This window comes from Mirounga angustirostris, unplaced genomic scaffold (assembly GCF_029215605.1).
Source record: "Mirounga angustirostris isolate CCGP_5_RB_7025 unplaced genomic scaffold, mMirAng1.0.hap1 SCAF_15, whole genome shotgun sequence".
Classification (NCBI taxonomy): domain Eukaryota; kingdom Metazoa; phylum Chordata; class Mammalia; order Carnivora; family Phocidae; genus Mirounga; species Mirounga angustirostris.
In genome coordinates, this window is record NW_026991723.1 from 80,066,325 (window position 1) to 80,093,539 (window position 27,215).

General features: G+C 43.9%; 1 protein-coding gene across 6 annotated transcripts in view; it reads right to left on the minus strand.

Moving 5' to 3' along the window:
* Positions 1-27,215, minus strand: part of CDK5RAP2 (CDK5 regulatory subunit associated protein 2) — a 172,035-nt gene that overhangs the window by 131,040 nt on the left and 13,780 nt on the right. For 5 of the 6 annotated variants that reach the window (XM_054509379.2, XM_054509378.2, XM_045883020.3 and 2 more), the window contains exons 3-6: positions 26,796-26,863; positions 11,629-11,739; positions 8,125-8,201; positions 722-845 (exon numbers count right to left, since the gene is read on the minus strand). In XM_054509379.2, the coding sequence (XP_054365354.2) occupies positions 722-845; positions 8,125-8,201; positions 11,629-11,739; positions 26,796-26,863 (380 nt within the window). The remainder of the gene's footprint in view (positions 1-721; positions 846-8,124; positions 8,202-11,628; positions 11,740-26,795; positions 26,864-27,215) is intronic. The other variant, XM_045883023.3, reaches the window with a different exon arrangement.

Below are 27,215 nucleotides of genomic sequence, written 5' to 3' on the forward strand. Positions count from 1 at the left end.
TTTCAGGTGGAGACTGGGAGATGGGCCAAGAGACTTCAAAGACCGAGAATGAAGTTAACTAGTGTCACTGACCACTAGCTTAATGTGGATGGAAACTTTTAACACCTAGGAGACAGGATTTTCTAGCCAAGACACATCCTGCCTCCATCACGGTCACAGGAAGCGCCTGAGAATGAGGAGAAGGAGGGGCTCCATGTGGTGTCTCCCCGAAAAGAGGCATGCGGTGAACACCGGGGTGACGTGGGATGGAGGCCACGGACCGGGGACCGGGCTGTATGGACATGCGACGGCCTGCAAAGCGGAATCACTTCCAGGCTTAGCGCGGGTTAGGGGAGCCGCTCCCCATCTCCGGGCCTGTTTCCTCCTCTGTAAAATCAAAGGCCTGAACTAGATGAGAAGAGCAATACTGCCGCAAGAGTGGGGGCTTGAAAATCAGCAGTTGCAAATTTAAATCCAGGATCACACTTAAGACTAGTCAGTCTTTCTGTACGTCAGTGTCCTCATCCGCGAGAATGAAGACAATGGCCAGGACTCAGGGTGTGAGGGTACAAATTCTATACGCAAAGCGCCTAAGACAGGGCTGGAACCCACAAGCTGCTCATAAGGGCGGCTCCCGTTTCTGCTGAAACTCTGAAAGTTTAGGGTAAAAGGAACAAAATTCTGCCCCCTCCACTCTTAACCCACTGTCAGAACACAGTCTCCTCAGGGTGTCCACACTTGCCTCTTCTAAATGGACTATTCTCTTGGTTAGGAGATCTTCAACCTGCTGCACCTTCTTCTGAGCATCTTCTTTCACCCGCTGAACCTCGGAGCCGCCCCCTTCAGCGAGGCTCTCAACTGCTTTGCTGCAAAAGGGGGCAAAAGTGTAAAATCCACGTGGGGACAGTGGGACAGGGATTTCAAAGGCCCCCAGAGAGACAAGTAATATTTGTTCATCACTTCTCCCATAGACCTGTGCTGTTCTTTTTTTTTAAATTAGTGTTTGTAATTCAAAAACACAGATAATGCAATATATGAATGTATCAATCAACATATACACCTTAAACTTATACATTACATGCCAAGTATACACCAATTTAAAATACATATAAATAAACACAAATTAAGGGCGCCTGGGTGGCTCAGTTGGTTAAGCGACTGCCTTCGGCTCAGGTCATGATCCTGGAGTCCCTGGATCGAGTCCCGCATCGGGCTCCCTGCTCGGCAGGGAGCCTGCTTCTGCCTCTGACCCTCCCCCCTCTCATGTGCTCTCTCTTTCTCATTCTGTCTCAAATAAATAAATAAAATCTTAAAAAAAAAATTAAAAAAAAAAAAAAAATAAACACAAATTAAGAAAGGAGAATCATCTATAATCTTACCGGTCAGAAGAACTAAGTTAACATTTTAGCATACAGCCTTACAGACATTCTCTACAAAAAGAGAATCGTGTATCTATGATCTGATTTTATCACTTAATACACTATAAACATCCTTCTGGGTCAATAAATATAAATCTCTATCATTTTTAGAGACTACATATTAATTCATGTGTAAAATATACTGTAATATATTAAATCAATCCCCTATTTTTTTACTGAAGTACAGCTGACACACCTCAATCCCCTATTAAAACATTCAGATGGAAAAAAAATGTAGATTTCTAACTTTACATGTTTGTCTGAAAATACTTCTAAAGCACAGAGCCCACTTATATAAAGTACTCAAATGTTAGCGTTATTATTTATTGTATTATAAACAGTTATACAAACTGTGGAAAGAGCCAAGATGTCCATCGATAGATGAATGGATCAAGAAGAGGTGGTATATATATACAATGGAATATTATGCAGCCATCAAAAAGAATGAAATCTTGCTACTTGCAATGACGTGGATGGAACTGGAGGGTATTATGCTGAGCGAAATAACTCAATCAGAGAAAGACATTTATCATATGACCTCACTGATACGAGGAATTCTTAATCTCAGGAAACAAACTGAGGGTTGCTGGAGTGGTGGGTGGTGGGAGGGATGGGGTGGCTGGGTGATAGACACTGGGGAGGGTATGTGCTCTGGTAAGCGCTGTGAATTGTGCAAGACTGTTGAATCTCAGATCTGTACCTCTGAAGCAAATAATACATTATATGTTAAAAAAAAAAAAAAAAAGAAGAAGAAGGTAGCAGGAGGGGAAGAATGAAGAGGGGGAAATCGGAGGGGGAGACGAACCATGAGAGACGATGGACTCTGAAAAACAAACTGAGCTTTCTAGAGGGGAGGGCAGTGGGAGGATGGGTTAGCCTGGTGATGGGTATTGAAGAGGGCACGTTCTGCACGGAGCACTGGGTGTTATACGCAAACAATGAATCATGGATCACTACATCAAAAACTAATGATGTAATGTATGGTGATTAACATAAAAAAAAAGAAGCCATGCTATAATAAAAGCATCCTTGTATGTTTATTATCTAGTGATTTCCTAGGGTCAATTCATACAAAGGGAATTACTGAGTCACAGGGTGAGCACACGTCTAAGACTTTTGAAAGCTATTGCCAAATCTCCCACCAGGACACTTCCAACAAAGTACCCCTCCACCAGTGGCAGGAGAGGGGGAGAGATGGTCTGACAAACCAACGTGCACAGGAGCAGCATGCCACAGAAATAAATCTGAGGATCAAGGGCTTTTATACATCCCCTGTTGCCAACCGGAGGGGAAAGCATTTTAAATACAGCATGATCCGTCTGCTGAGCACCAGCTAGCTCTTCGGGCATGAGGAGAGGAGTCTGAGAGAGCAGCCCCCGCTCCGTAAAGTGCAGAGTTCACACTGCTGTGGCACCACAGAATATTCTGTCCAGCGGACGAGGAGTGGTGGGGATGACACACCAAAATCAGACCCAGGACCGCAACCACGGGCGCCTTTCATTTTGGTTCTCCTCAAAAGAAAAACAGTGTCAGATACGAATTTGTGAGACACATACTCAGAGCAGTTCTCATCAGATTTCTAAAATGACTGCAGGTTTCCAGAAGGCAGAATAATAAAGGAAATGGCTCCACCTAAAGCTGGTTTCTCGAAAAAACTGCAACAGAACAGATTTATTCGCCATCAGCCTCCCATGCCCTATATAAAATATATATAGATATTTTATATAAAATTTTCCCAACCAAGAACCATGTGATCAGACACTCACATGTACAGGCCATGTGAATTTTTGACTGAGAACAATGGAAAGTCAAGAGGGCCATACTTGCTGCCCAAGTATCAAACATGAGTTGCCTGCAAATAAAGACTTTATTCATATCGTGCTTCCTTTCACCAATAAGCCTTCAGAAGGCCCCAGTGTCATGACATCATTTTAATGGAATTCAATGTGAACAACTGAAAGAAAGAACACGGACTCTGAAGCTTGAACAGATTTGCTTCCAAAAGTAAACTCTATATATGTCCTCAATGCACCTCTGGGTGAATCACCTCTCACAGACAGGACAGCCTCTGAGAACTCATGTGCTAACACCGTGGTGGCCACAGCAAGGTGCCCCTTCCTCTCTGATCCGAGCGCCGCCTGCTGTCCCTGAGGCCACCACCGCCCCTGCTGGGATGCTATGACAGGCCTCAGTCTACCCCTCTGAGCCGAGAACAGGTCCTCCTCTGGCTAGAACCAAGCCACCACCACTGCAACTTCCTGACTAACGCCATGAAATGTCCTCGGCTCCCCCCCCGCCCCCAGCTCATTTCTCCATCAGCGCCGTCCAGAGTTCACAGGGATCCAGTCGTTTCTATCACTCCTCAAGAGGTCTTACATACGGCTTAAAGAATTCCAGACTAGAGGCTTTTCTTCCTGAGCCTTGGATATGGGATGTTTCCAGTCCTGAATTCCCACTAACCACTGCAAGGGTTTTAGCCCTTGGGCCTTACAGAGCCTCCTCTAGGGAACGGTTCCTTCTAGCCCCACCTCCCCCAACCCGCACCCCAACCCCTGCCCAGCGAGGGCAAATACACCATCTCCTTCCTATTGGCCCGGATCGAACGTTGGTGTTTTATAGTCAGAATCATATACGTTGTCAAGAGGCAGACTACAATTTTTAACAAGTACTGGTATTATTCAGTTTGTTTGCATTTTAGTTATACCAATAAAATATATTCCCAATAATAAATGTTCCAACTTTTCATTTATCATCTTTGTATTTTACAGTTACTGTAGCAATAAAATTTATACTCAGCAGTATGGTGCAATTTTCCTCTACTAATGGAATTATTATTTTTGTTTGTGTTTTAAAGCTACAGAGATAAAATTTACTCCCGACAATACGTCTGCTTTTGTTTTTAATGTCCCCTTATTATAACTGATAAATATAGCAATGAAAAGCCAGCATACATACATGTTTACTCCACAGCAAGGCAGAGTGGGCTCCAGAGCCAGACCCATCCCAGCTCTGTTACCAACCTGGGCAGGCCCCCCCCCACTCCTCTGAGCCCCAGTTTTCTCCGCACTCAAATGGGAATACCGGCTGCCTCACATCATTGTTGTAAAATTGATAAAGCGTGTCAAGTGCCTGGCACAGGGCCTGGGGCAAAGTAGGATCTCAATAAATGCCAGTTCACGCCCCCTACCCTGTCTCTCCTGATAGAATCTGGGCCAACAGACAAGAGAGAGAGCAAGAACTAAGGCGAGGCAAGGGTGGGACAAAGTGGTCTAATCCAGTATTTCACCTGATACAAAAAAGAACCTTCTATAAATACCACCCCCCCACTACCCCTTTTAACTGTCAACACTTCCTCTTGATTCTTTCCATTCTAATTATAGTTCTTGAGAAAAAGCAGGGGCTTTTCCTGTGACAGGTCCCATATCTCCCACCCGCCCCCGCCCACCATAAAAACAACAACCATAAAAGCGTAAAAGGGAGTTGAGAGCATTAATAAAGGTTATTTTTCCACCACAAGAATGTACCACACACACACTTGGAGGTGCTGGGCAGTTAGGGGAAAGGGAAAGGCACATTTCGCAGGGATGTGGTAGACACTATGCTTGTCCTATGGCAGGCAAAGCGCACAAAGCCCCCACAAAGGTGGAATGGCTGAGAAGCCCCATATTCCGCTAAAGGAGAAAAGGCTCTTGTCTCGGCTTTAGAAGACATAGAGTCATGTTGAAGAAATAAGAATCACACACATGAAAGTAAAAAAAGAATACGAAAACAGTGCTGGACCAGAAGTTAGGGGCTTGTGTTCGAATCCCAGCTTCGATCACCCTGCTGACGACATGGTGTTCATCACGGTCCTTCCCATCTCCAGGCCTAAATCCCCAACTCCCTAAGCTGAGGTTTTCCTCAAGATTTGCCTAGCTCCCAGGAGAATGATAGCATGCAAATGGATGCAAGACTGTTTTATAAACTGTAAAGTGCTGGGGCCCCTGGGTGGCTCAGTCGGTTCAGTGTCAGACTCTTGATTTCAGCTCAGGTCATGATCTCAGGATTGTGAGATTGAGCCCCGTGTCAGGCTCCATGCTGGGCATGAAGCCTGCTTGAGATTCTCTCTCTCTGCTCTTCCCCTCCCCCTCCAAAAAAAAGATATAAATAAATAAACAAACTGTCAAGTGCTGCACACATATGGGAGTGTGATTCTATGCCAGAGAAGCTTGTGAAGAGACTGAAATGCAGGTTCCAGGCAGCCATGTGGGACTCACCATGAGCCTCTATGTCAGGTGAGTAACAGGGAAGGCCTCCGGACTGGGAGGGGATAGAAGGCAGAAGTGGTCAGCGGGGCAAAAGCTAAAGCAGCAGGAACAGGACATTTTTAGTATCTGTGAGCAGTGTGTGCGATAAAGAGCTGGTGGGGAAAAAGCCACAACAGTTAAGTCATTGTAAACATTCTTAAAAACAGAGCTCATGATCTTAAGCCCCAATCTAGAAGTCATCCCTGACTTCCCCCTTCCCATCCATTACCCAGCCCTGCTGATTTTCCTCACCAAATGTCTTTCTAACCCACCCTTCCATCTCCATCACTAGTCTCTCCCCTAAACTCCTAGGCTAGCCTCCTAACTGGTCTCCCTTCATGCTCTGTCGACAATCACTTCCCACTCAGCATCCACAGTGACCTCCACAAAACCAAACTTTCATTGTGTCCAATGCTCAAAACCCATGACTGTTTTCCATTTATCTTGGGATAATCCTGCTGTGGCTTCGAGACCCTCCAGGACAAAAGGGAGACCCCACCCCACACTCCCGATATTTCCTCAGACCTACACACACACCAGTTAATTCCTCTGGGCTCCTCGGATTTCACCTGAGCGCCGCCTCCTCAGGGCCCCTTCCTTGTCACACATCTCTATTTGCAGGTCTGCTCCTACTCTATTAGCACTCATCGCTCCTCTTATCTTTCTCACAGCTCTTTTCCCACTTTGGATTCATACATTTATTATTCCAAGTATTTTATCACCATCGCCCCTTCTAGAACATAAGCCCCATGTGTCTGTCTGGATCACCACTGCATCCCCGGGAACCTAGTCCGGTGCAGCCCACAACAGCTGCTTAATATTTTCTGGATAAATTAATAAAACTGGTGAGGCTAAAAAAGGTCTGTTTGGGCAGCCCGGAGAACCTACACATACAAACAGGTGCACGAACCCTGAAACCATTCAGCCCTGTGTGGCCTGGAAGAGAGCACGCAGCCTTTGTGAGTTTGGGTTCCTGCAGGTACATGCCTGCGAACAAGTCCTAGCCAAGACCTGCAGCAGGCAGGGACAAAACAAACCAAATTCCATTTCTACTACCAACTTCCAGACTCGGTAAAGTGGATTTGACTTCCTGCCAGAGAAACGACGGGCTTCAAAAACAGAAACACAAAAACAAAATAGCAACAGCAACCCAAACAAAACAAAACTTACTACTCTAATTCACTCGTTCCCTCACTCCTTCATTCGCTCGTTCAGAAAATAGCGTGTGCGAGGCCGCCATAACTCAGAGAAGCCCAGGAACCTCTAGTCTCCTCAAAGCCAGCAGCCGTGTGGCACTGAAAGGAATCATATGGCCTGGCCCAGAGCAGTGCAGCTACGTCCTAAACCAAAGATGCCAGGCTCCCGGCCCACCATATCCAGCAGGAGCTCAGCTCCTGTGACAAACGAAGCGTTTCTGCATAAGCTTTCAGCCACATCCTTGGTGGGTCAGCCCTGGGAAGTCTTATTCCATGCTCACCAAGCAAAACTCTGTACGCTTCGGTGTCCCACTGGACCCCCAAACGCCCTCTGTCACTGTACCTCCGAGAGACTCCAGGTGTGCGATACAGCTCACCAGTCTCTGCTGAGCCGCCGGCGTGAGGGGAGGTCTCTGCAAATCCTCAGGACACGGCACAATTACACGGAAAGTGTTTATGAATGAATGGATTACCTAATCGAGTCACAGACTGTATTCTCTAAACTGGGCTTGTTGTTCAATAAATATTTAAATTAATTATGTGATTAACTAAAATAACAGTTTCCAGCACAACACCTCTTTGAAACAAAATATTACAAGAAACCCCAGTGCACTGAACAGATACAGAAACGAGTTACTCTGAATAAAGCCCTACCCTCTGCGCGCCCAGCCTCACTCACCATGGGAGTCCCTCAGGACCCCTGCCAGCCCCTAGGGCTTCCACAGCAATGAAAATGAACGAGCTACCGCTAGAATTCAGGCCAGGGCTGGATCGCACAAATACAGGGCCGAGGAAAGAGGCCAGGCACAAAAGGGTGCGTGTATAGTGTACGAGTCCATTCCTATAAAGTTCAGAAGCGGGCAGAACTAAGGAACGATGCTATCGGCAGTCAGCACAGTGGTTATCCTGGTGGAGAAGGCTAAGTTCTGGGAGCACAAAGGGGACTTCTGGGGGGCTGGTGATGTTCTGGCTTTTGATCTGGATCGTAGCCCCATGAGTTGTGTTTGCTTGGTGAAAAGTCATCATGTTGTACCCTTAAGATGGAATCGTTTTCCCCGTTAAGTATATTACACTTCAAAAGTCTGGTGAAAGATAAATAAAAACGAACACCTCCTTGGCATCCTCAGGGCCCAGCGGGAGCAAACTGGCTTAGAAAGTGCAAGGCTGTGTTCTACTGCCCCACCAGCCTCCACCACCGGGACCCCAGGCGTCCTGCAAGCTGGTGACAGGATGACAGGTACTCACGAGGCTTTGATGAGCAGCTGCTCTCTCTCCTGGAGCTCCCGCTTCAGACTCTCTACTTCCACCTTGAGTTCGATGTTCTTCCAGTCAAGATCAGGAGAGAAAAGAAACACGTAAAATACGGAACACACGAACATGAACGTCTGCTGTGGGGAGACTGCTTTCAGCACAGACCAACTTACACGGGGCCTATAATAGGCAGATGCTAGATTCAAAACCTCATTAGCCTCAGGGCACAGGGAGAAGGGAATTATTAAACACTGGTGGTCTCAAAAGAAAGCCCTGGATTTCTCAAGACTTGGAACAATTATGTAAATTTCCCAAGCTTCTAATGGCCAGAGCTTTCAAACACTGAGGCATAAATGTCATACCAGTGAGGCTGATTTAAAAATTGTTTGCCCTCCGCCAAGCAAATTTACAAGCAATTCTGCAGTTTGCTTTTACCATTCCAAGGCAATTACTTCTGGTTGTTTACAATCATGCATGTGGTGGCTGTAGCAGTGGGAACGTGTTACAGCTTCAAAAAAAAAACCCACAACACGTGGATGGTTAGTGGGAGGCCACATCACTGCCCGTCTCGTTTCAGTGTAAGATCTCAGGTCTATAAGGGACACCATAGTGTTCTCCAACCAACCATCCTCCTCTTAACGGACTGGAATGAAAGGAGTCACACATGGCCTTGGGCTTCTAACTCACGTGAGAACCCAAAGACAGAATCTCTGGCAAACAGACTGCAATGTGAGACAGTGGGGCAGTGGTGGGCTCCCCAAACTGGTCCACAAGTGTATTCCAGACAGAATATTAGATGAACTCAAGTAGGAGAGACTGGGGTCTGAGTGTGTAGTTTGCACGGGGTTGCTATATACCCAGGATTTCTCTGAAATCTTGCCCCTGTTTGGTTTTAATAATTCATGCCAATTTTACATTCTACTCCATAATACATGCATATTATTTTAAATAAAAATCCCATTTCCAGTAAAATTTACAATCTCAGGGGACATGCCTCCCAGCTTTCTGCCAAGCAGTCCTGGGGGAACAAGGACCCCAGAATGAGAAGTCATCTGGAATGAAAACCAATCTGTTAATGAGGACAGGGGTTCAAATTCTGCCTCCCCTGTTTACCAGGAGGAAACTGTCGTAAGTCAGTGGCTGCTCACTTATTCCTTCCGTCACGTCACAGATATATACCCACCACCTGTGACAGGCCAAGCATGGGGCTCAGCACTGGGGAACCCGTGGTAAACAAGGCAGACACAGGCCCTGGCTTCACTAGCATCAAACATGAAACCGGAAGCACCAGCCTGTAATCGTCCTTGGAAGCACAAGTCCAGGAGGGAGGAAAGCAGAGTTTCTCCTTTGGGGCCACTTAAGCGTCAAACGAACAATACAAGCCCATCTGACACGGGGGATGCGAGGAGGAGCAAATGAGCTAACAGATGAGAAGAGCCTAGCAGACAGGGCACGAAATTTTCTTCACTGTCAACAACAGGAACTAAACAAGTCAGCTGTGAGGCCGAACTTTTTCTAAAAGAAGCTGATCTTTGCAGAAAGGACACTGCGTGCCAGTGCATCAGTCTTCAACTGGTTCTGTGAAAACCCTTCAAACAGAGGGTTCCTTTTCCACTCTAGGAAGGGCAGAGAGTTTCTGTGTAGGACTGACACCAGATATTCTAAACTGCTTTCTGACGAACTAACTGGCACCCCAACCCAGGAATATAAGAGCATGGAGGGCTCACGTGTCCACTAGGCTGTTTTTCTCAAGCCCAATCCCTCAAGTTATAAACTTATACACGTGATAATTAGTTTCCAAACCAAAAATCAAGATACCGTACAAGCTGAAAATGGAACATCATTATAAAAAAGAATAAAGAAGCTCTTAAACCACTGTTAGGGTATCCAAGATATTGTTAAAGAAAAATGCAAGCTGCAGAACAGAACGTGCCTGCATTTATGTAAAAAGGGGACACACACACACACAACACACACACACACTTGCTTGTGTATACATAAAATTCCTCTACATAAATAATTAATAATATCGGTTAGATCTGGGGAACTAGGAGACAATGGTGGATGAAAGTCTTTTTTAGTGTATTCCTTTGATGTTTTTTTGAATTTTGAGCCATGCACTTATCCAAAAACTTGAAATAAAAGTACAATTAAATCAGGTCATCTAATCAGACTGTGTAAAAAGAAAAAGCTAAACAGCATAGGACAATGAGGTCAGTAGGCCTACATTCAAAATCCACCCCTCATAGTAGCTATGTGACATCAAGCAAGTTACTGATCTTCCCTGAACTTCAGTGTCCTCTTCTGAAAGATGAGGATAATCTCCACTGCATAGGGCTGTCTTGACAATTAAAATTAAGATGATGAATGTACAAATGCCCAGGACAGTGCCTGACACACAGCAGGCAATTAACATGCTTTGGCTCCCTATCGCCCTAGGAGTATATAACCATATTTACGTATAAAATGTTTTAGGCTATTGGTTTTTCCTTCAAATTGTGATTGCATCTTCACTCCCTTCCAGAAAATGGGATATTCTCATTGCCTTTCCACCCCCACACTACAGAAAAAAAAAACTGTCTTAAGGGACAAGGGGGCTTTTCAATTCTTGAAAAGGCTCAGAAGTACAATACAATCCCTCCTCAAGACAAGCCCATTTAAGTTCATCTGCTGGAACTCAAGGAGAGGTCCTTTTCCCCCTTCAAAAGTTTCCACTGGTGCAAACTTCAGAAGAGAAAAGACGGAATAATCCCCAGGCCAATGGCTAATCTACTAGAGAAAGCCAAAAACTGGGCACTGAAATACTGTTTGTACTCAAGTCTTTTCAAGAAAGCCAAGTTCTGTTTTCCACTCTCAGGCAGAGGCCGCCAGGTTGAGACTTCAGACGGGAACAGCCGTTTTTCTCACAGTTTACAAGCAAGTACACAAGGAATCCAGAAGATCGCTTAACAGCACAGAAAACTGACAGTCCTAACTCTGGGCTGCCAAGGGAAGCTCGGAAGACAATGATGACGATTGTCAAGCACTGACTGTGTGCTGGGGCTCTTCATCTGTCATCTCATTTTAATCCACACAAATAACTCTGTGACGGAGGGATGATCACTTCCCTCTGAAAGCAAGCCCAGAGAGCTGAGGTGACCTGCCTACGGTTAGTTGGTAACAGTAGTTACCCGGAGTCTGCAATTCCAAAGACATTCTACCACTTCACTGCTTTTGTCTAAATTATAAATAATTTAGAAAAGGCAATGGAAATAAAGACAGTAAATCAGAATCTGGATTTTAAAACAAGAGAAAAGATTCCCTTAAAATGAATCTTGTATCTCTTTGCTTAATATTAAGGTCATCCTATTGTCTTTATGCTGCCCATAAGCAATTCAAATTAAATGAAAGCAGCTCTGTCTATTCAGGCTAACTCTGAGAACAAATATTAATCAAATTTCTGCTGAGAAGGACTATGAGCAAAGACACCAGGGGTGGCAGTGAGAAGTGGGACCTCACAGTTTTATAGACGTGTTCGGTGGGGCCATCAAATTCTTGTTGCATTCTTTCCTCCAGGAAATAGATGCGGAGCTTTAGATTAAAGTTTTCTTTCTTCAATTCAGTGATTTGCTGGAAAATAAGCACAGAAGGGTTATCGAAAGCAAGGTCTAAAGCATGGTACCTGCATTAATCCCCATAGTTCCTAAGGCTACGAATGGACTGAAATGTTAAATACCTCAGAAAACTTCCCTCTGCTGCAAGTGTACCAACCCAGGATTAAGTGGTTCTCACTAGCCAAATTTAAGACAAGCTGAGCACTGGAATGATACTGACTGAGGAAAGAATTCATGTCTCCACACTGATAATAAGTAAGGAAAGAAAGAAAAGAAAGAAGACGGAAGGAAAGTAAGAGGCAAATCTCTTCTTTACAAAAGAAATCCAGTTAATAAATGTAGAAGAATGAAAGGAACGGAAAACCACCATTATACAACCACTACAGTAATAACTGATTCAGGTAAGAATCACCAGTGCTAAAAGCATTAGATAAAAGATCACCGGAGAACATGATATTCACCCAGCTTCAAGATATTATCCCACAGATGGCTTATTAATTACAAAAGGAAAAGCTACCATTACTATTTATGTATTATGTTAAAATTTACTTATTTGAGAGAGAGAGAGAGCATGCATGTGCATGGGGAGAGAGAGAGAGAATCTCAAGGAAACTCCCCACTGAGCACAGAGCCTGACACGGGGCTCGATCTCACAACCCTGAGATCATGACCTGAGCCGAAATCCAGTCGGATGCCTAACAGACTGAGCCACCCAAGTGCCCTGGTACCGTTACAATTTAGGAATCCAGTAGACACTTCCTAAATCAAGGGAATATATTAAATGTCACCAGTGGTAGGACAAAGTGACATGCCACGCCTCCTGAAATGAATCACTGAAAGCAAGCAATTTCATTTAAAATGTTCCTGCCCACAACTTTTAGCCTGCTCCTGATCAAGGAGTCCACCAGACAAAGCCAAATATAAGGACATTTGCAAAATAACGGGCCTGAACTCTTCAAAAATCTTAACAACAATCTGAAGGCAAAAATGGTTGGGGAACTTTTTTTAATAAATGGAAGTAATGGAGGCATGATTACTAAGTGCAATGAAAACATACAATAAATCTTGAATTTTAAAAAAAAAAAAAGCTCCATGAGGCTAAGTGAGGGAATCTGAACGACAACTTTGTATTAGGTAATAGTATTATGATTTTGCAGGAGAATGTCCTACGTAAGAGATACATGCTATGTACTTAAGGATGCTGTTGTGATGTCAGCAATTAACTCTCTAATGAGAAAAAGAAGAAAGCAAATGTAGCAAAATATTAATTGATGAACCTAGACGTAGTATATATGGTTGGTTGTTGGGCTATTTTGCAACTTTTCCATAGGTTCACTTTGCTTGTTCATGGATAGGTAGATATCATGGTCATAGATATCATGGGTCATAAAACAAACCTAACAAATTTAAAAGAACTGAAATCAAACCATGTTCTCTGACCATAATAAACTTAAACTAGAAATCAATAACAGAAAGAAATTAGAAAATCCCCAAATACTTAGAAATTAAATAACACATTTCTAAACAATCCATGGGTCAGAGAGGAAGTCTCAAGGGAAATCAGAAGACATTTTGAATTTAAAGAAAATGCAAATATATCAAAATTTGTAGGATGCTGTTAAAGTGGTGATTGGGGCAAATTTACACTATTAAATGCATTAGAAAACAAGAAAGGTTTCAAATCAACAATCTAAGCTTCTACCTTAAGAAGCTATAATAAGAGCAAAATAAACCCAAAGCAAGCAAAATGACAGATATACTAAGAGCAGAAAACAATAAAATGGAAAGCAGAAAAATAACAGAAAAAAGCCTACTTAAAAAGATGGCTCTTGGGGCGCCTGGGTGGCTCAGTCGTTAAGCATCTGCCTTCGGCTCAGGTCATGATCCCAGTGTCCTGGGACTGAGCCGCATCAGGCTCCCTGCTCAGTGGGAAGCCTGATTCTCCCTCTCCCACTACCACTGCTTGTGTTTCCTCTCTTGTTGTATCTCTCTTTGTCAAATAAATAAATAAAAATCTTTAAAAAAAAAAAAAAAAAAGATGGTTCTTTCAAATGATCGATGAAATTGACAGACCTCTGGCAAGACTGGCAAAGGAAAAAAGAGAGAAGACATAAGTTACCAATAACAAAGAACAAAAGAGAGGTCATCACTACAGATCCCACAGCAATTAGAGGGATAGAGAATAATACATACAATTCTATGCACATAAATTGGACAACTTAGATGAAATAACACAATTTTGTGAAAGCACAAATTATCAAAATTCACCAAAGAAGCAATAGATAACCAGAATAGTCTTGTATCTATTTTTAAAACTGAATTTATAATTAAAACCCTTCCAGAAAAAACAATTCCAAAACAAGACGATTTCAGTAGCAATTTCTACCAAATATTTAAAGAAGAAATAACACCATTTCTATACAATCTCTTCCAGAAAACAGAAGGTAAGGGAACTTTCCCACTTCATTTTATGAGGGCAACATTACCCCAATACCAAAACCAGACAAAAACATTACAAGAAAACTATAGACTAAGTCACCCATGAATATAGATGGAAAATCCTCAACTAAATTTTAGCAAATTGAAAAAGCAGATTAATACATCATGAGTGGGATTTAGCCCAAGAATGTAAGACTAATTCAACATTCAAAAGTCAATCCATGTAATCCACCAGACTAAAAAACTAAGAAGAAAAAAAATATATAATCATATCAACAGATGCAGAAAAAGCATCTGACAAAACCCAAAAGCCACTCAAGATAAATGCTCAGCAAACTAGGAATTAAAGGAAACTGCCTTAATCTGCTAAAGGGTATCTACAAAAAACCCATACATTTACAAACAACGTATTTAATTAAAGATGAAAAGCAATGCTACTTCCCCAACACTGGGAACAAGGAAAGGATATCCACTCTCACAATTCCTATTCAACATTGCATTTGAAGTCCTAGACAATGTAAAAGGCATCCAGTTTGGAAAGGAAGAAATAAAACCCATCTTTATCTGAAGACAATATGATTATCTATGTAGAAAATCGCAAGAAATCAACAGAAAAGATCCTAGAATTCGTGAATTTAGCAAAGTCAATATGCAAATATCAAGCATATTTCAATAAACTAGCAACAAACAACTGGAAACTGAAACTTTTTTAAATACTATTTTACAATACCGCCAAAAATTGTAAATTTATAAATATAAATCTAATAAAACATTATGTATGCTTAAAACCACAAAATGCTGAAGAAATCAAGAACCTAAATAAGTGAAGAGATTCACCAAATTCATGGATTGGAAGACAATATAATAAAGATGTCAGTTCTCTCCAAACTGACCTATAGATTTAACATAATCCCAATCAAAATGCCCACAGGATTTCTGATAGGTAGAAACAAGCTGATTATGAAATTGATATGAACAGTAAAAGAGCTAGATGGGTGAAAATAACTTTGAAAAAGAATCCAATCAAGCAGACAATTACAGCTAATTCATTTTTTTTAATTATTATGTTATGTTAATCACCATACATTATATCATTATTTTTGATGCAAATAATGAATCGTGGAGCAGCTAACTGATTTTTGACAAAGCTGCTGTTAACCTTAAAAATAAAACTGCCAGTTTTTCTACCAGCAAAAGATGGGTTTATTCAGGAATAGCAGGGAACCGCAATCCAGGACAAGCAAGCTGTGGCAAAACCATAGGCCAGTCCAGAGAACAAAGGCAAGAAATGCTGTTTTACCAAGGAAAGGGGGACGCCGGGAAGGGCTGAAAAGCCCACTGGGGTAAACTGGGAGCTGGAAGTATGGCGGCTTCTCACTGGATGACAGTCTCTCATTGGCTGGGTTGTTGCCGTGGGGAATAAGAAACCTTCCTTCCTCCTGTTGGGGCAGTAAAGTAGTATTTGGGGGAAAGGACCCTCTCCTCCTGCAGGCTCTGAGACTGCCAAGTGATAGGGCTGAAAGCTCCCTCTGCTGGCCTCCAACTCCGCTGCAAACGAGGTTTTCCTTTTATTGATTTTCACAGTGCAAATACAATTCAACAGAGAAAGGACAATCTTTTCATTCTCAACAAATGCCAGTGGGAACAACTGGACATCTATCTACAAAATAATAAACCTGATCTGATGATTAGACATCTACTTGCAAAAAAAATGAGCCTCAACCTATCATACCTTAAATAAGAGTTAACTCAAATTAGATCATAGATCTAAATGTAAAATAGAAAATTCTACAACTTTTAGAAGAATAGATAGGGGGAAGTCCTTGGGACCTAGAGCTAGGCTGAGTTCTTACCTATAACCCCAAAGCCATGAGCCATTTAAAAAAACTTTTTTGATCAGTAAATTGGGCTTCGTCAGAATTTAAAACATTTGCTTTGAAAAACAATGTTAAGAAAATGATTAGACAAGCTACCTACTGGGAGAAAATATATGCAAATCACAAATCCAACATAGGAACTGTATCTAGAATACATAAATAACTCCCAAAAAGTAATTATAAGAAAACCATCCAATTAAAAAGAAAAAAAAGAATAGGCCAAAAATTTTCAAAGGAACTTCACAGAAGAAGACATACAGATGACAAATAATCACAAGAAAAGATTTTCAACATCTTAAGTCATTAGGGGAAAACAGAAATTAGAACTACAATGAGTTTCAGTACCTATTAGAATGGCTAAAAAAATCCTTTTGAATTGAGAATACCAAATGCTGATGAGGATGTGGAGCAAATGGAATCCTCATACTCTGCTGATGGGAATGCAAAATGGCACAACCACTCTGCATAACAGTTTGGCAGTTCCTTACCGCACCCCCCCAAAAAAAATCTACACTCACCATATGACTCAGCAATTCCAGTCCTAGGTATTTACCCTGGAGGAATGAAAACCTACATTCACCCAAAAACCTGTACACAAATGTTTACTACAGCTTTAATAAGAACCACCAAAATCTAGAAAGAACCCAAATGTTCTTCAAAAGGCGAATATATAAAGTGTACATCTATACAATGGACTAATACTCAGTAACTATGATACACACAACAACATGAATAAATTTCAAAAACCTTACGGTAAGGGAAAGAAGTCAACCTCAAAAGATTACATTACTGTGTGATGCCATTTATAAGACATCTGGAAAAAGCCAAATTATAGGGACTGAGACCAAAGCATTAGCTGCCAGAGGTTTGGGGTAAAGAGAGGGTTTGACCACAAAGAGACAACACATGGGAATTTTTTGGCATTATGGAATGTTCTGTATTCTAATTGTGGTGATAGTTACATGAGCCTAGAACTGTACACACATATACCCAAAAAAACATATACGTCTTATACATATATATACATATATATGTATCTTGATTATGACAGCTCACAAGGGAGTACACATTTGTCACAACTCATCCAACACTTAAAACTGGTGAATTTTGCTCATGTTAATTATACTTCAATAAAGTTGATTTAAAAAGAACTAAAATGAAATATAGTAAAATAGTAATAGCTGTACTTGAATGTTACTACATCCCCACAGCATTTTTTTTTTTTAATTGTATTTATGTATTTGAGAGAGAGAATGAGATAGAGACAGAGAGAGCATGAGATGGGGTAGCGTCAGAGGGAGAAGCAGACTTCCTGCTGAGCAGGGAGCCCGATGCGGGACTCGATCCTGGGACTCCAGGATCATGACCTGAGCTGAAGGCAGTCGCTTAACCAACTGAGCCACTCAGGCGCCCTCCCCACAGCATTTTTAAAAATAATTGGTAAGAGCATATAATACTTTTCAATAAACATATTTTTAGGACTGGATAAAAGAAAATGCTAAGCAGACTCTGCATCAAACTGTCTGTCCTTGGCCCTCTTGTTAACACTGAAGCTTTCAGTTTTGTCGCTAACAAGAACAGCCACCAGAAACAATCGGTAAGTTCATTAAAGCCTCCCTTTAAATGTTTTAAGGAAACAGCACATAAAACATTCATTCAAACAAAAAAGTCTACTCCACCAGATGCTTCCTATAAAGAGAAAACTTATTCTATTACTCAGCTACCAATAAAATATTTATGGAGGTTACTTAGAAGACCTGCATTGTACACACTGCTACAATTCTCAACAACACTTGAAAGAGTATTTGTCCTATTTATAGGTAAAGGAGTTTTAAACAAAACAAGAGGAAGGTAAATCAGCCTTGACAAGGTTAATACAAACCCCAGACAGGCCCACGTGAACACAATGAAATACAGGCACCATCTTTCCCACAACAACGCCAGCCCTGTTCTCCACTTAATACCACTTCCCTCATTAAGGTTTTCTCTGACTAGCCCCATCACACTGGACTGGGGATGCTTCTAAATGTTTCCACATACCCTCTGCTTTCTTTACAATAGCAGTTATCACACTGCATTATACCAGCTGGTAACCTGCTTCTCTAACCAAGCCATGTCCAAGAGACTGGGAGCCACACTTATCTTGTACATTCTAGTCTGAAACGTAAGAGACAGTTACTAAATGCCCAATGGCTGCCTGGCTGGCTGGCTGGACACATTTAAGAATTTCTTGGGGCGCCTCAGCGGCTTAGTCAGTTGAGCATCCGACTCTTGGTTTCGACTTGGGTCATGATCTCAGCATCGTGGGATGGAGCCCCATGTCGGGCTCCATGCTCAGTGAGGAGTCTGCTTGAGATTCTCTCTCCCTCTCCCTCTGCCCATCCCCCCACTTGCTTGTGCACACACACGCACACGCGCATGCTCGCGCTCTCTCTCTCTCCAAGAAAAAGAATTTCTTGAAGGCAATGTGATGCAAGGAGAGTCCCACAGGCTTCAGATTCAGATCTGTTTCCCATCACACCATTGATTTTTGACCATCACTCTTAGAATTAAACTCCCTGCCATGGGCACAGAGAGTTGTATGATCTGGCCCCACCCCTCCTATCCAGCCTCATTATCATCCTGTCCCTCATGCATGTGCCCACCTCACTGGCCTCCTTGCTGGTCCTCAAATACGCCAAGTCCGTCTGCCCGCCTGGCTCTCCGGGCAGCACCTGGCGACTGCTTCGGTCCCAGGCTCTCCATCTCAGCTCAGAGGCCCGTCCTAACTACCCAATCGAAAGTGGCCTCCATCACTACAACCTCCACCAAGTCACTCTTGAACATATAACTCTTAATTTTCTTGCTAGAACTCTTCACAATCTGTACTCGTTTATTTACACATCTATTATTTATCATCACACTGATTATATGACTATATTCCACTTCTTGAGGACAGGGACATTATCTGTCTGTTCATGGCTGTTTCCCTTGAAGTGTTAGCACGGTATCTGGAACACAGCGGATGCTTCATCAACGTTTGTTAAATGCGTGAATAAACAGATGAATGAATACAATCCACACCACCCTATTAGGTGTATGACCTTAGTCAAGTTCATTTTTCTGTGTGCCTCGATTCGTTTTTATAGATTAAAGGAATACGTATCTCAGAGACCGAGTATAGGATTAAAAGAAATTAATTAGAATTTTTGGTATTGTGCCTAGCACGGCATAAGAACTTAAAATATATTAATATTCTTCTCATTTGTATTTTTCCCTTCAAGAGAATCAAATTCAATAAGATGAAAAAAAAAAAAGAAAAAAAAAAAAAACCTTGAGCTGGAAAAACTGAAAACAGCTTACCATATAGTAGGAACAAATACCCCCAAAATAAAACCCACCAAATACGACTTAGAAACTTAATGCTGAAACGTAAGGTAATACACGAGCTGTACTTTGCCACATCCCGGCCCTTGGAACCCCAGGACTGTTGTGGAACTGCAGTCATCTGAAACGGGAAATGTCCCAACAGGATTATGGGTGGTGCTTCCCAAAGCTGGAGAGAGGCCCCAGCTCAGCAGCAGGACAGACTCTGAAGGAGCTGCTGTCACTCTGGCTTCCTCCCACTCCCTGTCAAAAGCCTTGCCTGGCCTAGAGCTCCATCAGGAAGGGAAGAAAAACAAAAGCCAACAACTTAAAAAAGAATCAGGGCAACTCCAACCAGGCTCACCTCCCCTGAAATCTAAGCAAGGCACCTAACTCTGGTGATCAGTTTCAGCGACTTGCAAGAGCCTGGGCCCCCAAAGCTGAAGCTCTCCCCGCCAGATCATCTTTGGACTCAAGGCAGCAAAGGCGAAGAGCAAGGGCCCTGGGGTCACTGGAAATAGACTGACCTCCCAGTGCCACTACTTGTGAGCCATGTGACCTTGGGAAAATTATTTAACATCTTTGAGCCACTGTTGGCTCATCTATAAAATAAGGGTAAAAATCGGTTACCTCACAGGAGTGTTGTGACAACAGTATGAGTTACAGCACCTGGCAGGCAGGAAATAGAGGACAGCTTTCAAAGGAATCCATGTCTCACTCAAGCCCTCGACAAACAGATCTTTGGGCCATCATCAGTTTTTTTATGCTCTTTAAAAGTCCAAAAACTATTAGACCACTCACCCAGACATCACAAAAACCATGACTTCTTGCTGCCCAAAGTTCACCACTGCTCAACAATACTACATGTGAGATCATTCTGCTCAGCAGCAGCTAAGCGAGGTTCGTAAAATGAGGAGGACACTTTGGAATCAATTTCTAATTCCAATACTCTCCCTCATGTCCTCAAATCACAAAAACAGTTACTAGGCAAACATCTGTTTACTCACAAACAATACTGTAGCCATAACAGAATTTAAAAACTGGGCCCCAAACAACATTTGGAATATAACTAGATTACGAAACCAATCTTTTTATGTTCTTATGAGCCTAGTCTTCTATCTTACATATTTTTCATGTTTTTGTAGAATCACGCATCATTATCAGGTGAGATGACTGCCCTAGGTTCCACCAAACTGGCTCACAGCCAACTATTTAGCCGTTCCTCTACTGAGCGTTTATGGATTCAGTGGGTCTCATGGAAAGCGGACAGGTTTAACTTTGCCTTCCTTTAGTTTCTCAACACACCTAGCTCACAGGCAAGTCATTTGATCTCTCCAACCTCATCTGTGCAACGCCCTCCTCAGGAACTTGTTGCAAGACAAAGAGATAACAAATGTAAAATATCATTCCCTTGTTCCCAATTTTTCACAGTGGTACACAATGTGGCAACAAACAGCTTCACACACAGAGCTTTTTCCTTCCACTGGGTTGTTTCCAGGACAGATTTCCCCAAAACAGATTACTGGGCTCAAGAATAATACTATTTTTATGACTATCAAAATTTTCTCTTTCCAAATGGCCATCAAAAAGATTGTAAAAATTTACGCTGCCCAGCTTGCCATCTGGACAGGCTCTGGAGGGCACGGGCAGGACGTGCAGAGGTGTGAGAACATACAGCATTCAATCTGGTAAGCAGGAGGCCAAGGACGAGCCATAACCACGGGTGAACCCTGCACTTAACACTGACCAGAGAGCCCACCAGCCAGAAGCCAAACTTGAGTCCCAAGGCCCGAACACAGCCAGCACCACGGACAGTGGCCGCAACCCCGCACTCGGCCAGCTACAGTCCACTGACCTGCCTCCCACAGGGTTCTTGGTCTCCTGCCTGTTCGAATCATACCCCTTGTTCTCCCTTCTTAGCCTCACCTGCCTGCTTACTGCTTGTTCTCCTATAACCCTGCATGCCCCCACCCCGATTACAAGCTCCACCCCCCTCCAACTAGCAGGTCTTAGCCACCGTCTCAGCAACAGCAGCTGCCCCGGCGTCCATTACTTCATCTCCGTCGCAACCGCATGAGACAAATTATTTCCCCATGTCACAGACAAGGCAACCAAAATTTACAGATCTGGTGTCTTATACAAGGTCATACATTCATTTAGTCAACAAACATTTATCGAGCACCCACCATCCTGTTAGGTTTAGTGCTGAGAACCAGAGATAGAGGAGAGGAGACACACGTTAAGCAAGTACATAAATAAAATACATAATTACAAACAGTCGTAAGACCCATAGTGGAAAAGGCCGGGTGCTGAGTGCCTGCTATCAGAGAGAATAACAGGGGTCTCCAGCGAGTTGGGGAAGGAGTTAGGGACGGCCTCTCTAACGAGGTCACATTAAAGCTGAGATGTGAAGGTCGAGGGGCCTGCTACTCAAGGAGACAGAGAAAGGGGGTTCCGGGCAGAGGGAGGAGCACGCAAGAAGGCCCTACGCATGTGGGTCAGTAAGAGCAGTCTGTGCGGCCCAAGCACAGGGTGTGAGGGAGACAGGCATGTGCTGACCTCAGCAGCGCGGGAGGAGCCCAGCACACAGGGCAGGGTCTCACGGACCATGGCAAGGATTTAGGGACTTCATTCCAAGGTCAAAGAAACTTCACAGATGGACCAGGAGAAACTGGGCATTGCTGAGGCCTACCAATGTCCCTAGAACCGAGGGAGTTCTAAACAGAGTCCTCAGGTCAGAATGGACACACCAGCATTTATGCATCCACCACGTGCCAGGCATCATGTGAGGTGCTTCCCAAACCCTCAGGACCACTCTGACTCAAAGACAGGACTGGCCCCACTTTACAGATGGGCTTCTAGAAGCGACTTAACCAAGCTCATAGGTCAGTTAGCGGCAGAGCAAGACCTAAAGCCCCATTCTAGTCATTCTGCAGTCCATGTCGTATCTGTATACCACAGTGCTTGCAAAGCTTCCCAGGCAGCACCAATGGGGCAGGGGTGGAGGATGAGGGGAGTTCTTCTCTGGTAACTCACCACAGAGGTCGCAGAACAAATCTAGCGATGCAAACCTCCTAGATAAAACACTAAATTTGACCAACTGCCTCAGCTGAGACCAGGAATTGCCAACAAAAGGACTAAGCGCCCAGATACGAGAACACCAGCACCTCAGGGCAGGCGAGTATGAGACAAGAGCAGCAGAATTTACCCTAAGGACCTATCTTGGAACTGTAAGATGATATATGCACAAGGATACTCATCAAAGCTTCATAAGAGTGAAAAATTACAAACAACCTGGAATGTCCCACAGGAATAGATTACATAAACTATGTTTCAAGCCCTCCCTTTTATTTTTTTTTTTTTTAAAGATTTTATTTATTTGTTTGACAGCGAGAGAGACAGCAAGAGAGGGAACACAAGCAGGAGGAGTGGGAGAGGGAGAAGCAGGCTTCCCACTGCACAGAGAGCCCGATGGCGGGGCTCGATCCCAGGACCCTGGGATCGTGACCTGAGCCGAAGGCAGACGCTTAATGACTGAGCCACCCAGGTACCCCCAAGCCCTCCCTTTTAATAACAAGTCTTTGTGAACTACTGGTCATTAAATAACACTATCCACCGTACTGACAGAGATGGAAAGCTACCCATGTCATTCTCTGTCCAGAGGTCACAGAAAAAGCCAGAATTAAACTCTTCTATGTACAGATAAAGATAACTACATGAACTGATATGCTGATCCAGGTTCTGAGTCTTCCCCGCTCACCCAAAAAATTCTGAGAGCGAGAGAGAGAAATCGATTGACTCTAGCATCCAGAACAGGTCTCACCACGACAGCACAACCCTTTACGAAATGCTGCCTCTGCCACACCTCCGCGGGTCCAGGAGCCCCCACGACACCGTCAGCTAGGAAGGACTAGTAAGACAGGCTCCTACTGAAGGCCAAAATGATTGGCCAGCGTCCTCCCTTCAGGCCTGCCCTACCGGTGATTATCGCCTCAGCTAATGAGGATATGAGACAACAGATCATCAGTCTAAAGACCCAAAAGAAGGCAAGTGGCCTTCACATGCTAAAGAGAGGACCTGCACAGGACAGCAGAGGGTGGCAGGCAAGACTGCCCACGCAGAAGACCTGCCTCCCAGCCTGGGTAAGTCGGCGCCCTCCCTGGGCTTCAGAGTGCCTGCGTGTCCAACGAAGGGACAAGATGAGCTCCCCCAGATCTGGGACCCTGCCCGCCTTCTGACTCTCCTGACCACATCCCGGTGCTCCAGCATCACCCCACGCAGCAGCCCTTCACCCACAGCCCCCACCAGGCTCGCTGCTCCCTCCTCCCAGCACCAACCCTGGGGTCTTTTAAAAGCATGATTCTGGTCATTTCCCTCCCAGATTAACATCCACCAGCAGGTACCCTTCATCTTCAAGAAAAAGGTCAACCAAAGCAGTATAACACACAAGACCCCCGACCCCTGCCTTCTTCGGCCTCACTTGTCTCAGGACCCCTGACATGTCCTCCTACCAGCCAAAGGGAGCTTATAATCCCCTAAACTCCTTGCGCCCAGCATTCCTCTTGCTGCCCTTGCCCACATTGAGTCCCTGTGCCTGGGATGCTCTCTTGGTCCTCTCACCTTGGCTAATCCCTACTTGTCCCTGATGACCCAACTGGAGGAATGCTTCCTCCAGGGAGGCTTCCCTGAATTCCCAAGCCAGGTTCAGAGCCCTCCTCTGTGCCCCACAGCACTCTGTACTTACCTCTGTCACTGCACTATTTCCCTATCCATCTCCCCAACCAGCCTGTGAGGCCCCGACAGGGACACTTACCCGGTCTTAATCTACCGCAGACTCTCTAGTCCCGGGCACACAGCCTGGCACAGGGCATATATCGAAAATATTTGTCGATGAATGGATGAACTCTGAACAAAACCAGAAGAAGGCTGATGTCTTGCTAGACATTAGCTAACAGACTCTGATGTTCAGATTCCCAGCATCTGAGACTAGCATAAGAGGAATCATGAGTAGGGGCGCCTGGGTGGCTCAGTCATTAAGCGTCTGCCTTCAGCTCAGGTCATGATCCCACGGTCCTGGGATTGAGCCCCGCATCAGGCTCCCTCCCTCTCCCACTCCCCCTGCTTGTGTTCCTGCTCTCGCTATGTCTCTCTCTGTCAAATAAATAAATAAAATATTTTTTAAAAAAAGAGGAATCATGAGTTTCCCTTTAAATCAAAAGTATTCCAGCCCCTCTTTAATATGCATGCTGACTTTAAAATTAGCATTCAATGCCAAGAGCATTTCTTATAAGTATCCCATAGAAAGTTCAGACCACCTCTACATAAGATCATGCACTTAGTAGCTCAGGCCAAATGGAATATTTCAGTGACTCATAAAGACTTGAAAGGGAGACACTGAGAACACTTGGTCATTTCAATTTCAACAGCAGAATTTGCTCTGGAAAATGCTACAGTAAAAAATATTAATGCCATAAAAACCAAACAGCAGCTGAAGGACTACAGTCATAAAGAAAAAACATAAATCCTAAAACATATCAGCGTGGAAGGCTCCCTCTCGCCTTCAAGAAAAACAGTGTTTAGGTCCTTGGAAACCCATCTAGAAAAGGGAGACTTGACTCCCGTGGCAGAGTAGAGAAAAAGAAGAGCGGACGTCACAACGGTGAGGAGGAGAAAGAGCTAACCCACAGAATGAACTCAGTGTTCAGCCTACCCATACTTCACACGCACGTACCCATTCAGGGCCCACCACAGCCCAAAGAAGCAGAAACTGTGATCGCACAGATCACAGAGGACAGAGAGATCAAGTGACTGGCCCAAGGTCCCCCAGCAGAAGTGAGCCCGCAGACAGCTGGCTCCAGAGGCTGTGGTCCCCCAACAGCAGAGACCGCCTCCCAGAGCAGCCCCACCTGTCACATGCTGGGCCTCAGTGTCTCCGACCTACATAAGGAGGGTTGGATTCAATTCTCAGGTACTTCCCAGTTCAAAAGGCAGGCGATAAAGTGCGAAACCAACATTCTAAGATTCTGTCAAGTTTTTCCATCTAGAAATAAAATTCAAAATGGTGCCCTTTAAAAATTAAATAACTCTGTATCTTGCGGAGCTGCTTTTATATTAAAGGAATGCACATGAAGAGCTGAACATTTAAAGTGCCCAGCTCAGAGCAAGAGCTCAATAAACAGTAGCGATTATTACTCTTATGATAAAACAGAAACAGCCATTTAAGAGCAGAGCACGTTTTAATTATACACGATGCGGAATAATCAAATCTCATTTGTTTGAGGCCCCAGACCCCACAGCATAGATCGAGTTGTACAGCTGAAATTAGAACAACTCAAAGCTCAGAAATTACTTGTTTCCATTAGAGATCTGACAAGTCATTTCTTCAATTGGTCACTGGTGGTTTGCAGATAACTATTAGCAGTAATGAGTATTCTAAATTAAATCTGGAGACAGTACCACTCTGTTCTGTAAAGACAACTGGGGAGAGAGAAACATAATTGTGGAACGTCCTTCTCTCTGTCCTCCATCTTCTCCCTGATAAATATCTCCTGTGTCTTGCATAGTATGGATTTCATTTGGCTACAAATGAAGAAGGGTCTAATTCTTCCCATGATAAATGAGAGCACTGAACAGGTAACTTGTTACGGAGAACTGGAATTGGGAAAATAACCTCATTTTCCTGTTCCTTGACAACAAGCCCCCTCCACTAACAAATGAAAGACACAATGCTGGAAGACACTAAGCATGGAAGGCAAATCCATCATCATGTAACCCGTCCTCAGACACTCTGTACACAGCCCTGGGTACAGACTGCTCACGTCTCCTCCAACTGCAACAAAGATGAAGCCTACAAAAGGCAAGGTGGTGGCACAAGGCGGTGGCACAAGGCGGCGGGAAGAATAATGGTTCTGGAATCCTTAAAAACCTGGATTCCAATCCTGGCTCCGCCATCCGAGTATTATGTGACTGTAAACAAGTCTCTCCTAGGCTTATGATTTCTTATCTGTAAAATGGGGATAATATAAAATATCTCAAAGAGTTCTGGCAAGGATTAAATGGGGACAATTAGTAACATTCCTTACGTTACAGGGAAGCCTTCAGCAAATGTTAGCTCCTCTCACCGGGCGGTCTGGGAACATCCTCATGGTCGGGACACCAGAAGGACACCAAACTCCCCAAAGCTGGAAACTGCTGATCCTGGCGGAACCCGTGTCTGGCCCGTGTACAAAAGGGCTGACCGCGTAGGTACGGAACACCCACAAGACACATCACTGCCCCCAACTCTGGCATTATCCAGCTTCGACACTTGTCGAGAAATATGCTGCTGCCCACCCCTCCCCGCCCCGGGCCTGGTTGGACAGTGGCAGCAGACGTGATTTGTTAGGGAAGATGATTTGGTATCTCCACTTACATTTTCAAAGTCCTTCATGTTCCGTGCTCTGGTGGGAGACACCGTTTCTTCTGACACGTTTGGGAGCACTATAAAAAGGTAAAACAGACACAGGAAAAGGGCATGGTATGCAAATTGCCCAGCATCCCTATTAGGGAATAGAGCCCAGAAAAGAAAAAAATTAAAAAAAAAAAAAAAAACCACACACACACACACATGAACAACTTCCACAGTGTATTCTGCTGGCACTTTCTGTCTGTTGTGATTTACTGACTTGAGTCTGGGGAAAGCTCTAAACCATTATATTTCAAATATTTACAAATTACTTAAAGTAGCCCCAGTGTAATGTGTCAGAGAACGAACCCAAAAACTGCACCGGGCATGTGGCCCAGCCGAACTGTGCTGATATGTACATCCTTAGTGCTCGTCATAAAATTATTC